The 16,144-nt window shown below is 40.1% G+C and overlaps 1 protein-coding gene across 8 annotated transcripts in view; it reads right to left on the reverse strand.

Moving 5' to 3' along the window:
* Nucleotides 1-16,144, reverse strand: part of si:ch211-199g17.2 (uncharacterized) — a 66,795-nt gene that overhangs the window by 14,549 nt on the left and 36,102 nt on the right. For 5 of the 8 annotated variants that reach the window (XM_053612431.1, XM_053612434.1, XM_053612430.1 and 2 more), the window contains 17 exons: nt 13,138-13,271; nt 12,927-13,034; nt 12,378-12,435; nt 12,075-12,188; nt 10,656-10,763; nt 9,225-9,302; nt 8,991-9,124; nt 8,794-8,892; nt 8,619-8,673; nt 7,056-7,124; nt 6,860-6,943; nt 6,617-6,735; nt 6,403-6,513; nt 6,261-6,318; nt 6,096-6,176; nt 5,257-5,355; nt 4,460-5,134 (listed from right to left, as the gene is read on the reverse strand). In XM_053612431.1, coding sequence (XP_053468406.1) covers nt 4,460-5,134; nt 5,257-5,355; nt 6,096-6,176; nt 6,261-6,318; nt 6,403-6,513; nt 6,617-6,735; nt 6,860-6,943; nt 7,056-7,124; nt 8,619-8,673; nt 8,794-8,892; nt 8,991-9,124; nt 9,225-9,302; nt 10,656-10,763; nt 12,075-12,188; nt 12,378-12,435; nt 12,927-13,034; nt 13,138-13,271 — 2,184 coding nt within the window. The remainder of the gene's footprint in view (nt 1-4,459; nt 5,135-5,256; nt 5,356-6,095; nt 6,177-6,260; nt 6,319-6,402; nt 6,514-6,616; nt 6,736-6,859; nt 6,944-7,055; nt 7,125-8,618; nt 8,674-8,793; nt 8,893-8,990; nt 9,125-9,224; nt 9,303-10,655; nt 10,764-12,074; nt 12,189-12,377; nt 12,436-12,926; nt 13,035-13,137; nt 13,272-16,144) is intronic. The other 3 variants (XM_053612432.1, XM_053612433.1, XM_053612435.1) reach the window with 3 other exon arrangements.

Below are 16,144 nucleotides of genomic sequence, written 5' to 3' on the forward strand. Positions count from 1 at the left end.
GAACTGGTCATGCTGGATATTTTTCCGGACTGCGCTTTCCCATGCCCGTGAAGATTACAGCATCTTTTACATTCTATAAAACGCCCTTTAAAAATAACCCCAGGTTAAACTAATCACGTGCGAATGCGCACTCTATTTTTTTAGGTAGTCGATTCATTCTCGACATTTAAGTCCCGTCGCCAAACGGCACTTTGACAGAGGGACCTTTATCGCAAACTTTTTTCGAAAAATCTCCTCCCAAACAGAATGATTACATATCATTTGTTCAAACAGCGTTTCATAATGTTGTTCTCCCCAAACTGAAACTAAACAAAGTTTCAGCTCTCGTCCAATTGCGCTGTTTCTTTTGCTTCATCAGTGCCGTGATGCTGTATTACCAAATACTGAGGTGCAGCACCATGTTACGCATGACACACGGGGCTGATGTAATGGGCTGTCAGCATAAACGATAAAGCCACACCCATCTCTGCAATTTCTACAGAAATCTCTCATCCCGTGCAAATTGACAATAAATATCACAGGTGTCCATAGTAGCAATTACTTTACAGCCATACGTCCGGAAAACTAATCCCCTCCAAATAGGGCTAAAGAAAGCGTGTCTGTCTATGCCACAAAGCATAATTTAAATGGTAAATATAACAATTCTTAGTATGGTTATATTAGCACAATATCAAGTTTAAGTGGCTTTACTGCCATTTCAACCATATACAGTTGGTACAGAACAGTGCTACATAAACAACACAGAGCTACAGGAGACTACACAGAACTAAATGTGTGTGCGCATGCGTGCATGGGTGTCTGGGTCGGTGTCAGTCTCTGGGTATTGAGGAGTCTGACTGCTTGGGGGAAGAAACTGTTACACATTTTGGCCGTGAGGGTCCAAATGTTTCGGTACCTTTTGCCTGATGGCAGGAAGGAGAAGAGTTTGTGTGAGGGGTGTGTGGGGTCAGTTCTTTAGCCACCGCACCTCCTCTCTGTATGCTGACTTGTCACTGCTCATGAGACCCACCACAGCACAGTCTGTTGAGAGCTTGGGACGATATGCGAACTGCAAGGGCTCCAGTGAGGAAGGTAGCAGGGTCTTGATGTGCCACATGACAAGCCACTCCAAGCACTTCATGACGATGAATGCAAGGGTAGCTTTGAGGCAGGACGCTGAAGACTTCTTCAACACGGGGGCGATGATGGAGGCCTTGAAGAACATTGGAATGACAGCGCTGCTCAGGGAAATGTTGAAGAGGTCAATGAGAACATCTACCATCCAGCAGGTCTGAACATCCCCTGAGCATTCTGCCAGGAATGTTGCATAAACCAGCAGCCTTCTGTGGATCGACTCTTCACGGTCATCCACGACTTCTGGTTGGAGCGTGTGGTGATGGTCTTGGAGACAGTGAGGTCATTGATGCACCTGCTGATGTAGCGGATACAGCTTGTGTATTCCACCAAGCTGGTGGAGTTGCCGTCAGTTGCTCCCTCCCTGAAGATGTGCCAGTCAGTGTGCTCAACACAGTCCTGAAGAGCAGAGATGTCTCTTGCTGTCCAGGTTTTCATCTGCTTCAGAACCAGTCTGGGGCGTCTAACGAGCGGTCTGTATGCTGGGATTAACATAACAGAGGTGGTCTGAGTAGCCAAGGAGGGGGCGGGGCTCTGCCCGGTTTGTGTAAACAAGATCCAGCGAGTTCGCGCTTCTCATCGCAAAGTCCACATCCTGATGGAAGTCAGGGAGCGCTGATTTGGAATTTCACATGACTGAAATGTCCGGCGACAATAAACAGTCCGTCAGGGTGTGTGTTCTGTGTAATAGCCCCGTGCAGTTCACAAAGCGCCTCCTTAGCATTAGCGCTGGGGGGTATGTACACTCCGACTAAAGTTCACCAGCGAGGAGCAGTAACTAGAAACTAGCACTGAGTTCTTGCACCATTCGGGGTTGATGTAAACACACAAGCCACCATCGCGAGCCTTACCGCACAAAGTTGCATTGCTGTCGTCATGAAACGAGGGGAGCCCGTTTAGCTTTAGCCTAGCACGGACCCCCGCCCTCTTGCCACGCTTCTGCTTCCTCGCACAGCGCTTACGACGCCCTCTCCCCCGGCCACCGGCATCACACGACCCCGAGGACTGGAGGCCTGGTTCCCGCAACAAGCCGAGATCACGTAACTTCTCCAGCAGACCATCATGCAATTTGGTCATCGGATGATTTCTATAGTTTAGCAGAAACTGGCGATGGTAAACACGGACCATGGTTGCCCCGATGTCCATGTGCCGTGTGATACAAAGGATTTGAAATATTAGTTCCGGTTCGCCGCAAGATGTCTCCACTGGTGAGAGCTCCGGGCTTTTTATTGTTTTATTTCTAGTAGTGCGTCCCAAATCAACGGTCGCAGGTTTCCTTACGTGACGGATGGGGAGGGGCTATATCCGGCTCAGATACTGACATTACCAGCAGCCATAAGCACAACCAACTATGTTGATTTTAAATTGGAGAAGATAAGATGAGAGAAACTTTATTGATCCCACACGGGGGAAATTCCCTCGTTAGAGCAGCTCAATTAAACACAACAGATAAGAAAATACACATTAAATAGAATAGAAAAAGATCATATTATATATATATATGTGTGTGTGTGTGTGTGTGTGTGTGTGTGTGTGTGTATATATATATATATAAATAGAAGAATAAGAGTAATAATAATAGTAATATGTACACTTTGAACACCTCATTTTATGTGCAATATTCGTCTGCGAAGATGACTCCGCCTGACTGTGACTGAGGTCTTGTTGGGCATAAAAGGAAAACATTAATATCAACAGTAAAATGTAGCAATTCATTTTTTTTTATCCGTTTGGCTATTTCGCTAGTGCTAGCGGCATTACATGCATTTGACATTTAGAGTGGTGCAGGGATGACGTTATTTTGTAATGCCAGAGTTAGCATTTTAACCTTTCCGCTTCCATCGTCCAGATGTCAAGGGGTTTTTCACATGGGATTTTGGTTAAAAACCTGAAATAAGGTCTGTGGTGAACACAAGCTCAAAATATTTTCACGTTTTATTCTACCACATAAAATCCACCAGTAATACCCCACTCATGATTTTTTTAAATGCTTTTACGTGTATTGAAAAAGGTGGTTGATAAGATGCTAAATGGGACTACAGACCCATTCGGGGACATTAAACGTCATCACGGTGAACAGGAAAATATACTCACTAGTCTGCGTTTACAGCCTCGTGTTCTTGCAGGGTGGGGGGTGGGGTGATTGCCAAACACTACTAGACATCAGATCATCACTCAAAATGGACTTTGAGAGTGATTTGCACGCGAATTGGAGCAAATAGACCTGGCTGCAGCCTGCAGAAAAGGGTCACTCCACCCATAAGAGTTAGGGGTTATGGTTAGAATGGGGAGCCCCACTCCGTTCTACAGGCTGGAGCCAGGACCTTCTCGATTTTCCTGAATGCAGCAGACATTATTGAATACACAAACTCTGTCACCAATTACACACCAGTATGTGCACTGAAAAGATTGTTCCAAAAGTCTGTATCAAATCCTTCCTGAACCAGAAACTCCAGGTTAATGCTGATTTCTGGGCCAAACTTAGAGGTCAAACCTCAGCCTACAACTCAGGGACCTGTTGTCATACAGGAAAGCCGGATACAACCGACAGAGGATCGTCAGGACTGCAAAGAATGGCTACAGAGACAAGATTGTGTTGAACTATCAAAGATCAGACCTCAAGCACATGTAGAATGGTTTGTGCTCCATTACAGACTACAAAGGTTGGAAAATCTGCAATGGGGACTATCTGCCTCACTACCTGATGAGCAGAACACCTTCTATGCTCGGTTTGAGGCCAGCAACACCTTCCATGCAGAAAAACTCCCGGTGAACTGCAACAACTGCGCACTAACCATCACTGTGCCTGATGTGATCAGATCTTTCAAGACAGTCAATACAAGCAAGGCACCAGATCTGGTGTCCTCAAATCATGTGCCAGGAAGGCTCAGGAAGTTTAATTTCTCAGAAAATCCTGACCATTTTCTACAAATTCCCCATAGAGAGCATCCTGACTGGGTGCATGAATGTTTGGTTTGGCAGCTGCCCCCTGCGTGAATGCAAGGCCCTCCAAAGAGTGGTAAGAGCAGCTGAACTCATTATTGGCAACAAACTCCCAGCCTTACAAGACATCTTCCATACATGATGTCTGAGGAAAGCACACTAAATCACCACCGACCACAATCACCCAGCACACAGACTGTTTAACGGACTGAAATCAGGCAGATGGTGCTGCAACATTCAATCCACAACTAGCAGGCTGAAGAACAGTTTCTACCTGCAGCCCATCAGCTACTTCACCACAGAAACAAAATCCTGCACACAGAGGGCGAGGAGAAGAGAACAACATAGATGGAGACAAACTAAGTGAAGAGAGAGAGAGAGAGAATGTATGTATGTGTCCTACCATTTGGAGGTTCTTCACATTCCATGTGATGAGTAAGGTTGACAGGAGTTGGAAGGGTAGATGAATATGGAGGAGCAACATCGGTTACATCCTGGCAGTCTGATGCAGGTTGAGGTGATATGGGTTCATACACAGGAGGTGCAGGATATGAATATGGAGGAGCAACATCGGTTATGTCCTGGCAGTCTGATGCAGGTTGAGGTGATATGGGTTCATACACAGGAGGTGCAGGATATGAATATGGAGGAGCAACATCGGTTATGTCCTGGCAGTCTGATGCAGGTTGAGGTGATTCGGGTTCATACACAGGAGGTGCAGGATAAGAATATGGAGGAGCAACATCGGTTACGTCCTGGCAGTCTGATGCAGATGGAGGTGATATGGGTTCATACAGGGGATGTGGTACAAACAAATACTGAATTTGACTTACAGGTTGAGAGGATAAAGGAGGTGGAATATGGACAGGAGATGGTAAAGAATGGAGTGGTGGTGGAGGAGAAATGTGGCTGGAGTGGTGGGAGGGAGCAGGAAGCTCTTTTGAGGATGACATAGGAGAAGTTGTAGAAAAGGGGGATGAATGAGGAATGAATGAGACAGGAACTGAGACAGGACAGCATGAAATCAGAGGAGGGGTGTGGCACGAGTAGGCTGTATTTAGAGGATTAGGAGTTTCTTCTAGAAAAAAACCCACAAAAATAGAGAACAATTAAGATGCTGTTAACTCCTTCCAAGTAAAAAAAAAAAATATCAGTCTCTTTTCGGTATGTTCACAATGGCTAGTCCTGGAATGATCTTACCTGGAACTAAACGATTCTCCAGCAGGGGGGATTTCTCCTGCTGCAAAGAGTTGGTAACTGCAGCAGGACATATGTGATCCCCAGAACTGATGCGTGTACCTAAAAGACAAGAGAATACAATCCTTAATTACACTACAACAGAGCTTCAACAGGAGCTTCACACTAACAACAGCAAGTAAAGTTAAATGATAACATCCTAGTGGTAATGGAATACTTTATGAACAACTCCATAGTATTGAGAAGTTGTTGGGCTAGAGAACACATGATAGGCAGTAGTGATCAACTGGTTGAGTTTGTTGAGGTGTTGAGTTTCTCCATATTGTTGTATTTTAAACTCATATCAGGCAGCGTGATCATCTGATTTGTGTTTTATTTCCCTCTGTTGTGGGTTAAAGTATAATATACCACAATGGAGTTAATAGAGAATTGTCTTTACAAAGCTTTAATATGCAACCACCCTAACAGAAAACGAGGACATTAGCACACACAAACAGCCACTGAAAAAAACAATTAATAAATATATATATTTTTTAAAATCCAATGGACCAGAGTTGGCATTCAACCACAAAGACACAAAAGATGTTATCCCGTTCAATTCCACCCAATACTTAATGTCACTATTATTTATTTTTAGTTCCAAAAAGTCTTTAGGGCCTTCTCCAAAGGCCTAGAAGTCCCTGCAGCTCTTAATCAGAAACATTCATATAATTTATTAATGAAAGGTGACTATTTTTTTTTTTTTTTTTTTTAAATAAAGCATCAACTGAATAATGCAATAAAGGGAATCAGTTCAATAATTTTGGGGATAATTGAAGTTTTCAATACCGGTAAATTCTTACCATGTTCAGGTTGGGAAGAAGGAGTTTGCAGGTCCACTCCATCTTCTGGCTTTGTCTGTAGCAATTTTAGCTGACTCAGGGCTGCAAAGTCAATTATAGTCAGTCAAATTCTTTCATACATCAAAAACAAGATTGGCCTAATGAATGAGAACAAATATGATCTACCTTCATTGAGAGGAGCAGTACGTAAGGCTGTGAAGACTTTGGCAGTGACATTCAGTTTCTGTGGGAACCCCCCCCCCCCCGCAAAGTTAAAAGCATATGCCAGAAAAGCAATAATTAAGCTCTTTATAACCCATTTTCCTACCTTCATTCCCATCCCAGTGCTTCTCTCCACCGGTGATAAGCGCAAAGCTATCTTATGCAGCTTCTTGTCCTTGTTTTTGTCACTTGCAGTCCAACCAGGATATTTAAGTTTCTGTACATATACACATTAGTTAAACATTCAGTCATCCATAATTTGCTACAGACATAGTAGTAATGAAGTATAATGCAGAGAGAATGATCCTTAAATGACCTACCACATAGGTTTCCCTGTGGGTCACACTAGACATGTGATTGAAATGACCTCGGACAGAGCAGAGTTCACAGAAGAACAGCTTCTTTTTGTCATGATGCACACAAGTAACAAAATTCAATCCTACAAGACAGTTTCATGTGGGTAAGTACAAATTGTTAGAATCATTCTATTGGTCTGATGTATTGAAGGTACCAGTATATATGACACTGGTCTCTTTTCTGTTAATATCTTAGATGGTACAGACCAATCATAGCATTGCGTTGGTTCTTTTTTTTCTTGTTCTGCTGTTTTGTAGTTTTTGGCTCAAGGCTGTTATGGTCTTGTGGCTCTGTGGAAAACATATTTAAAAATATTATGACGAGCTTTACTACTTGCTTTATAATTGTATCAGTGATGCTAAACCAATTGAATTTCAACATGTCTCAGCACATTTTCCTCACCAGCATCACCTTCAGTTTGTGATGACTCCAGTTTCTGGGCCTTGGCATCTGGCCCAGAGTTCTCAGCATCTGGAACAATACACCACAAACACAATACTAAAACAGTCAAACAACAACAATAAAAAAAAGCAGAAACAGAAGGTTGCTTGGCCAACTACCTAAGTGGTAATCTTCTTAGCTATAACTCTGACTGTAATTAGATATTACATTATTTGGCTTGTTAGGCCCTTGACAGTTAGCAAGCTAACATGGGAACTTCATAGATGAACATTTTCTTGGCTTTAGTTCAGCTCAGAAGTTATGTCTAAAATGACTATGTAGCATTTACTATATGTACACTGACTGGTGACAAATTAAAGGAAAAACTGTGACCCTTGTGCCTGGCTTGAGTCACTGCAAATCAATAAAAAGTTATTCTGAATGATCAGCTTTTTCTTATGATGAAAGATTTCTATCATTTCGATGGAAGTGTTCCCTTCCAGGATGACAATGTCCCTATTCACAGGACATAAGGGCTGAATGGTTTGATGAGTGAAAAGCAATGAAAAGTTCCACCAATGCTTTTTACCACAATCATAAAAACACCAATTGAGGGACTATTTTTGAAGAATGGTGTTCATCCCTCCAGTACAGTTATGGAGACTTGTAGAACCTATGCGAAGGTGTATTGAAGCCGTTGTGGTGGTTCATGGTGGCTGAACATCTTTTAAAAATGCATTATGTTGGGTTTTCCTTTAATTTGTTGCATGCCGTGGTAACTATGAATACACCAACGTTCATGCCACGGTCAAAATCAATGACATTTTTCCCTATTCTGATCGTTGATGTGAACATTACCAACACACATGCACTAATATACCCCCTGAAAGGAAATTCTCTTATATCATGTACTCTCTTATATTATGAACTGTATAAAGACACCTTAGATACGGGGAATACTGGGTTATAGTTTCTGTTTGTGTGTCTCTGTGCTATCAAATACCTATGATGAATGTATTCATTTAATTACCTCTTTAAATAAGCTGATCAACTACCATCCTTTATTATAGCTGACACATGTAGACTTATTTTGTAGTATGACCTTGTGTGCTGTGTGTTTTGTCTAAATCTGTCTAGCACCTGCAGAAGTTGAAACCCACCTACTACGCAATGCTGTTATCAATGTGTATAAATACTTCTGTTTTGCATGAATAAACTGGATGTCTCTGTGAGCATGCATGTGTCAGTGTGTGTTCATTTAGACTACCCAGATCTGAAACGCTCTGAGGAAAACCACACTTTCTAACTCATAGCATACAACTAAGAGTTAATAGAAGTAAAAAGGCTGAAAAGGGCTGACGAAGGACTGAAAGACATAATCTGAGATTCCTGAGATACTTGGAAATCTAACACCCCCTTCACCAAGCACTTAAATGAGCATAGAATTTTTTTTTTTTTTTTAAACTGCTTTTTTTGCTGTACCATCTCTTCTCTAAACTGATCATTCTAAATAACAGTCTAGAAAATGCATTTATTTGATCAATGGGTGAACAATTATAGGTAATTGATTTATTCTAATCTTACCTTCTGATGGCTGCTTAGTCTTTTTTTGAGGCTGCTTATTTTCTTTTTCTACCACCTAAAAAATAAAAAAACAGATCATGTCACAAATACAATATTATATATATATATATATATATATATATATATATATATATATATATATCTTACTATTGAATAATGATAATAAGATGACAACCTTGAGGCATCCCCAGCCCTCTCTGTCCTGTACAAGCTGTGCTTTCTTTTGGAGCTCTGTATTATTGGTGTTCATGCTGAACTCTGGATGCTTACTTTTCTGTTGAAACAGCACATAAAGGGATCATCAACTCTAGGATGAACTTAAGGACAGGCAGACTCAGACACTCTAATATTTATATTTGTGTAATAACGCACAATGTAGTTCAAGCGATGGTGAGTGCTAATCAGGTGGTCCATGTAACCGGTAGTAGGAAGGATTATTTTGCAGCAGGAGCAGAGAAAGGAGTTCTGGCCATTGGAATTACGATATTCTGTGATCATACTCAAACCTAAAAATGAAATAAAAAAAGTTATTATAAAAGTTAGACAAGAATACTCCTAATCCTGATCCTAAGCAGAAGCAGTGAAGGTGGACAGAACAGCACTGACCGATTACTGGCTCTGTGCGAGTTGGGCTTGTGAGGTAAGACCATAAATACGGTGAACTTCGAGCAGGATCATCTGGATCTGGCACAATCATGCAGTTTTATTCCACAGCAAATTCAACAAGTATATAACTAACAAGTAATTACACAAGTTGTTTTTAAAATTACATACACAGAGTTGCCAGTTTATTATCTCTCCATCTTCAGCAAGTCATATTTAATATAACTTGCATGTGTAATAATAATAATAATAATAATAATAAAGAAAAACAATAATAACAAAAATAATAATAACAACAATAATAATTAGGCAGAGCAGGGTCCAGTTGAGTGTTGAAATGGACAACAATTTCAAGGATTTTTAAATGATCTGAGAACAGGGTAGAAAGCAAAGATATCAATGAAAAAAAAACTACTAAATGTTAGATTCTGATTTTAACCTAATGTTATTTTGAAGCAGAATATTTAATAGCCAGACTAGTGTAAAGACTGGATTATACTTTTGTATTATACTACTGTATGTGTCTGTAAGATAGCTGCCTCACGTATTCTGTTTAGAGCGTCGCTTTTGCACGTCTTCAGAAATTTACACTACGCAACCATGTAAATAGTGCGGGCAGTGTAGCACCATGTGACACTAACTGGTTTTCCAGTTATGTTTAGTGTTAGAATTTTAAAAACCTCTCACATAGCCTTAATACCTACTGAAATGTCTTTTTTTATTATTATTAATTTAATTATTTATTTATTTATTTATTTTTTTTACACAGCCTTCTGGAGCTTCCAGATTCGTAAATACTTTTGAATGTTAGGTCAGACATCGTGGCAGTCTGTTCACTATGCACGAAATTGCTAAACATTTTACAGTTTGACTGGATAGGCAGGGCTGTCTTGAGAAGTACACGGGTGAGTATATGAACAATCTCACGTTTCCACTGCTGCTGCATGAACACACAAAGTCATGCTTCAAGCATAAACCACTTATGTGTTAATGCATATTTACTTAGTGATGCAAAGGGGGACGTTATGGCACGCAGAAATGCTCATGTATTTAGAAGAGGCCATATAGCTCTCTCCTTAGAGTGAGCAGTAGCTCGAAAAGATGTGGTTGGCTGGCTCCTTGTGTCTCAGAGGACACATTAGCTGTCAATCTCCCCGATTGGTATCTGTCTTAAGATGGGGAGAGCTGGCTGATGGGTGGGAATTGGCCATGCTCAAATGAAAATGAAGTGAAAAACATAATAACAAAAAATGATTGGGAAAACAATTGCAAAAAATTGCAATAATATTATTATAATACAATATTCCTACATAACACATCCAGCATTAATTAAATTCATGCTGTTAAGAAGGCCAAAGGTGGCAAAACACATTACTAGATAGGAGTATCTAATAAACTGGGAACTGTGTGTCTTGTCTTTAACACTTTGCATACTTTGCTTAGGAGTTTCAGGCTCAGTGTCAGGCTTGGTGGACTTCACAGTTTCATTTAGGTGAGGACATGGACTGTCCTTTTCTTCAGTTTCCTTTACTCTTTTCAATGCTAGAAATAACACCCCATAAACAACAGTTAAACTTTTCTTCAATAACTGACTTTGTAAATATGCAATTCAGGGCTGCACGATTATGGCCAAAATGATAATCCCAATTATTTTGATCAATATTGAGATCTCAATTATTTATCACGATTATTCATTGATTTTAGGGACAACATATTTTTATTGTACTTTCACATTTTAAATAAACAGACCGCTGCTTTCACCTCCATGTTGTGCTACATTCCTGCTAATGTACAAATTTTTGCATCAAATTAGACTGATCCTTAAAGTGCATCTCGTAGAAGCAAAATATAAATAAAATAGTACCCAAAATATAGGATAAGTAAAAATGCCATCAACCAAATGAAAATATGCATCACATATAACAATATGCAACTAAATGAAAACAATTCAGCGTATGCAGAAAAGGCAATAACAGTGTTTACAGGAGGAGAGACGCAAGACAAAAAAAATTTAGGCGCACAATTGAAGTTTAGGTTTTTTTTTTTTAAGAGATGGTAGCGTTAATGTGCCACAATATAACACAGGTATGCATGAGAAAACTTGAGCTTGTCAATTATGACAGAATTTAGGAACACCGTGCGTGATCAATAAAAGATGGCGGTTGTGAGATCAGAGAGTTGACAGAAGCAGATGATGTACAGAGTTACTCTGCAGTATTTCCACACTTGTTCGGTTGACTGAGGAGATGATAAGCAGTGTGAAAGTAACTGTTGCTCGGTGTAGATGCATTTTGGACTTCCTGTACTTTTTATTCTGATTGTATTATACAAAGCCGAACAGGTCACTCACACCGGTGCGAATAAATACTTATTCACAGTCGCACAAAGTACTTCAGTCGCAAACGCGAGTGAAATGGTTGCACTGTAGAGCCCTGAGTTTATCTGCAAAGTTTTTTCCTGTTCAGCGTGATGACGTTTAATGTCCCCGACAACCTCTGTAGTGCCATTTAGCATCGTGCTAGCTAGTGTCATGACTTCCCCTCACGCAAAGCGCTGGAGCTCGCAGAGAAACTGGCAGCTCGAGCGCTAACTCCGTTTCCGGGTTTTGGCACTACAAAATGACGTCATCCCTGCGCCGCCCTATGTGATTGGCTGTAAGTGTAGGAAGCGCTTGATTTGAGTGGAGAAAACAGCGGCGTTTTCTATGAGCGGAGGACGAACTTTAAACGTCAATATCACAGTCGATCATGTTCATTTAATCGTGGGCAGTCAAAATCGCAATCGTGATCGATATCCGATTAACTGTGCAGCCCTAATGCAATTTTTTTTTCCACATTTATTTTATATATGCACCTTCAGGTCCGTGGCTCTCATCACTTTTGAAGTTGTCAGAGCACGCTTCCTCTGGGCTTTCAACACTCATCTCAGATGTCAGCTTGAGGAGAGAGTCCCTTAGAGTTCCCAAAGCTTCAAACACCACAATCACAAGTACAGAAAAAGGAAACGGTTATCTTTAGTGTATTATGTTTCTTACAGAAATAAATGTAATAAGAATAAATATGCTTTATAAGTATATTATAAGCTTTATAAGTAAAGTATGCATTGTGAACAAAAATGTGTTATGAGAATTGCGTTATGAACTGTATTTTCGCTCACCAGATAGGATACATGCACTGGAGATTTCATGGTAATTTTTAGCATCCAAATTTATTGTCTGTAGAGACATGGAAATTGTCAGTAACAGGAAAGTAGTGAGTCTAACTGCCTATTCCAGTTGACCCTAAATATAACACTGCCTACTGAGCTAACTTTATAAAAAGAACTATGTAATTATCTGGCCATAGTAATTCCACAATAAACTTAATTTTACGTCGTTTTTATACTTTCACAAAATGTTTTTTTTCCTGAACTGAATGACCATTTGACTGGTGAAGTGTGAACACTTCAAGGTCAAGTGTTGCCCAGAGAACCAATCAATCCCTAGTCCTCCTGAAAACAGTGGGTTGGCTTTGCTTCCACCAAAATGTGGTACAGTCTGCATCAGGTTATTACATGGTGCCACATGCAGAGTAACATGACTGGTTTAACTTGTCTTGTTACTTCCCATTTCAAGTTTCATGATGCCAGTAAAAGGGACACAAATATTCAGACCAATGCCCAAATGCCCTAAGGGATATCAAGCCCAAAGTAAAATATAAGCAATACCTCTGTCTCTCCACATCCTTCCATATTCTCTACCATTACTGCTTGGGCTTGCAACCATTTAGTCATCGCCTTTTTGTTGCCCTGCTCGATACCAATGCCTAGAGATTTCTAAAACAAGCCAGCAAACAGATATACAATTACAAATAAACATACACAAATATACTAGTTAATAAGCAATGTGTTTAGTTATGTATCGGGGTATAACACTTGCCAGATATTGGAGTCGGTGATTGTGGCTTAAAATATGCTTTATTATGGAGCTCTCCGCACATCTTTCTGCACATGTGATGCACATGTAGAATGGTTGTTGACCAATGGTGCAACATTCAATCACCGATTTTAAACCTTAACAAATCACACACACACACACACACACACACACACACACACACATAAGTAACACTCAAAATGAAACTTAATCTTAGAAAATAATGTTAAGTTTAATAGAAGTTTAAAGCAGACCTCACTATATATACACATAAATAAATAAATATATATACACACACACACACATATATACATATATACATACACACACACACACACACACACACACACAGTGTAGACAAAAGTGAGTACACCCCTCGTATTTTTTATGAGCTCCCGGGCGCCCCCTGGCGGCCCCAACTTTGAAAACCACTGATCTAGATAACATAATGCCACTATTTGCATCTGTTTAGTGCTTCAAATATCTGTATGTGTCTTGATTTACACAAATAATTAGCCTAAATGACCTTGACCAGGGAGTTACTAATGATGGATGAATGAACACTGTACATTCATTTTAATGAACGTGAACTTTTTTTTGGCCAGCAAGCTTCATATCTGAGCACAAGCTTCAAATCACTCACTAGTACCCACATTAAAGTAAAACTCTCTTGCTAGGGTGACTTTTTTGTGTCCTGTGAGATCCCAGTCCCAATGCACACCTCTAATCTCAACCAGATGCCCTCTGAATGTTTCTGGCAAACTTTCTAAGAATTGTGCACATCTTATTTGTATTAGTTTAGTAAAACATTATTTGTTCATTTTGAACTATGTACTCATATTAGGATATCCCTAACACATAGTAAAGGCTTCCTACTCCAGAATACCCATAAGAAAAAGGTTTCAGGCAGACATCACAGCCTCAAAGTTGGAGACAAGAGGTTTGCCTCCATGAGATTTAAAGTCTCTGGAAATAAGAGGCCATGGAAAAAGACTTTAAGGTGGTTCCAAAGATTTTCTGTTAAATCTGCACCTCAGGAAGTAGAGAGGAGACCATGCACAAGGTCTGCTAAGCAGTGTTGACCTCTACTGGGCAGTCCCTCTAGGACTTCATGATTGCAGAAATTAACGTAAAATCAAGCAAACTCCGCAATATTCAGGAGGTGGTTGTAATTTTTTACAATCACCACAGATTTTCCGCAGATTTGGGCCAAGACGTGTCATGTGAGGTCATCACAACATGCATTCAGCCAAAGCCCTTTTCGATTCACTTGCACTGAATAGGAGTACAGTTAAAAGGTCTCATTTACCAACAAACATCACTGTGAAAGACTGCAAAACAACAATTTTTGCCAATTCAAGTAGTTTTCCAGGAAAAAAGGCAAAACAAAACAAAACAAAAACCATGAAAGTTATGGAAAAAAAAAGTTGCAGCAAAATCAAATATTTTTGGCTGCAACAGTCAAAAAAAAAAGGCACACAATCATCTATGGATTGACTGGGGATATTGTTGAATGACAGAAGGAGCACTTTGAGGAACTCTTTAAGTGGACATGCCACAATTTTCTCCCTGGGGGGGGGGGGGGGTTCTTCACAGCTCACAATATCACCATCATCAACTGCAGTGTCAAATATCTGGTTGTTAATAAACCAGTGGTATCTTCTTTTTCAGGACATTCCAAATTGTTGCATTGCTTGTGCAATGGCAGTGATAGATTTTCCCTCTTTTCTGTTTCAAAATGGCTTGCTTTTCTCCCATAGACAGCTCCCTAACCTTCATGTTGGTTTATCCTTTTTTACAACAAATATAGTCTTCATAGGTGAAAGCTAGGGCTCAAACCAAGAGTAGACATTCAAAGCTATTAATTGTTTAAGTAATCCAGCTAATAGGGCACACCTGGGCAACAAGAAACACCTGTCAGTCCCATGTTCCTGATATTTCTGATCATTTGAAAAACGGGTGGGTTCAAACAAAAGGTGCCATTTTTAAAGTTTTGAACACTTCTAGATGTAAATATCAGGAAATGAAAGCTGCATTTCTGATCTACTGTTTCACATTCATCTTTTGATCTCAAACCCAAATGTCTTCAGTGTATAATAAAACCAAAGAATTGGCCTTGCAATTCCATAGCTAGCCAGCTAGCCAGCTAACTTGACAGGTTTTCTACCACTGAATATTTTAGAGTGCAAAATCAATACAAGGTAGCTATGCTAATATTTCCTTGCAAAATCCACAAAATGTAGGTACAATATAATATGGCTTAGTAATTTTTAGTTTTTAGCTATTTTGGTAACCTTACCGTACTTTGCAATGCCACTATCCAATATTTACTATACAGTCCCACCTGAAAGTTTTGGACCAGTTGTATTGTTTTCACTATACATTGACAACATTTGGGTTTGAGATCAAATGATCAGTGAGATGATGGATCAGAATTTCAGCTTTCATTTCCTGATATTTACATATAGATGTGTTAAACCATTTAAAACATGGCACCTTTGGTGGCAGACCACCCAATATTTAGGTGAACAAAAGTATAGGAACAGATAGTCTTCACGTAAATCCCAGTGACATCACCAAACTGTTGTATTCTTCTTTTGTGTTGTTTTCCAGGCTTGTACTGCAGCTTCTTTCAGTTGTTGGTTTTGGGGAGTTTCTCCCTTCAGTCTCCTGCATGCTCAACTGGATTTAGGTCTGATGATAGATTGGCCAGTCTAAAACCTTCCTCCTGTGAAATAAAAACCACCTGAATCTCCTCTTGGACTTGCTCTTCCGAACAAAAGAGAGTTCGGTGTAATGTACTCACAACTTTGTGTTCATGCATCTATGAGCCTTTCATTCGCCAAGTTTGCTGCCATATAAAAAGTCTGGAATTCTCCCCATGTGAAGATACCTTCACCCCCCAGGTTATGAAGAGATCTCTTTACCACACAAACAGCAGCTTCAGCTGCCCTATTCCTATGGGGTGAGTTCGCTGAATGAAACTTCCAGGACCACTCGGTTACATGTC

This window comes from Ictalurus furcatus, chromosome 24 (assembly GCF_023375685.1).
Source record: "Ictalurus furcatus strain D&B chromosome 24, Billie_1.0, whole genome shotgun sequence".
Taxonomy (NCBI): domain Eukaryota; kingdom Metazoa; phylum Chordata; class Actinopteri; order Siluriformes; family Ictaluridae; genus Ictalurus; species Ictalurus furcatus.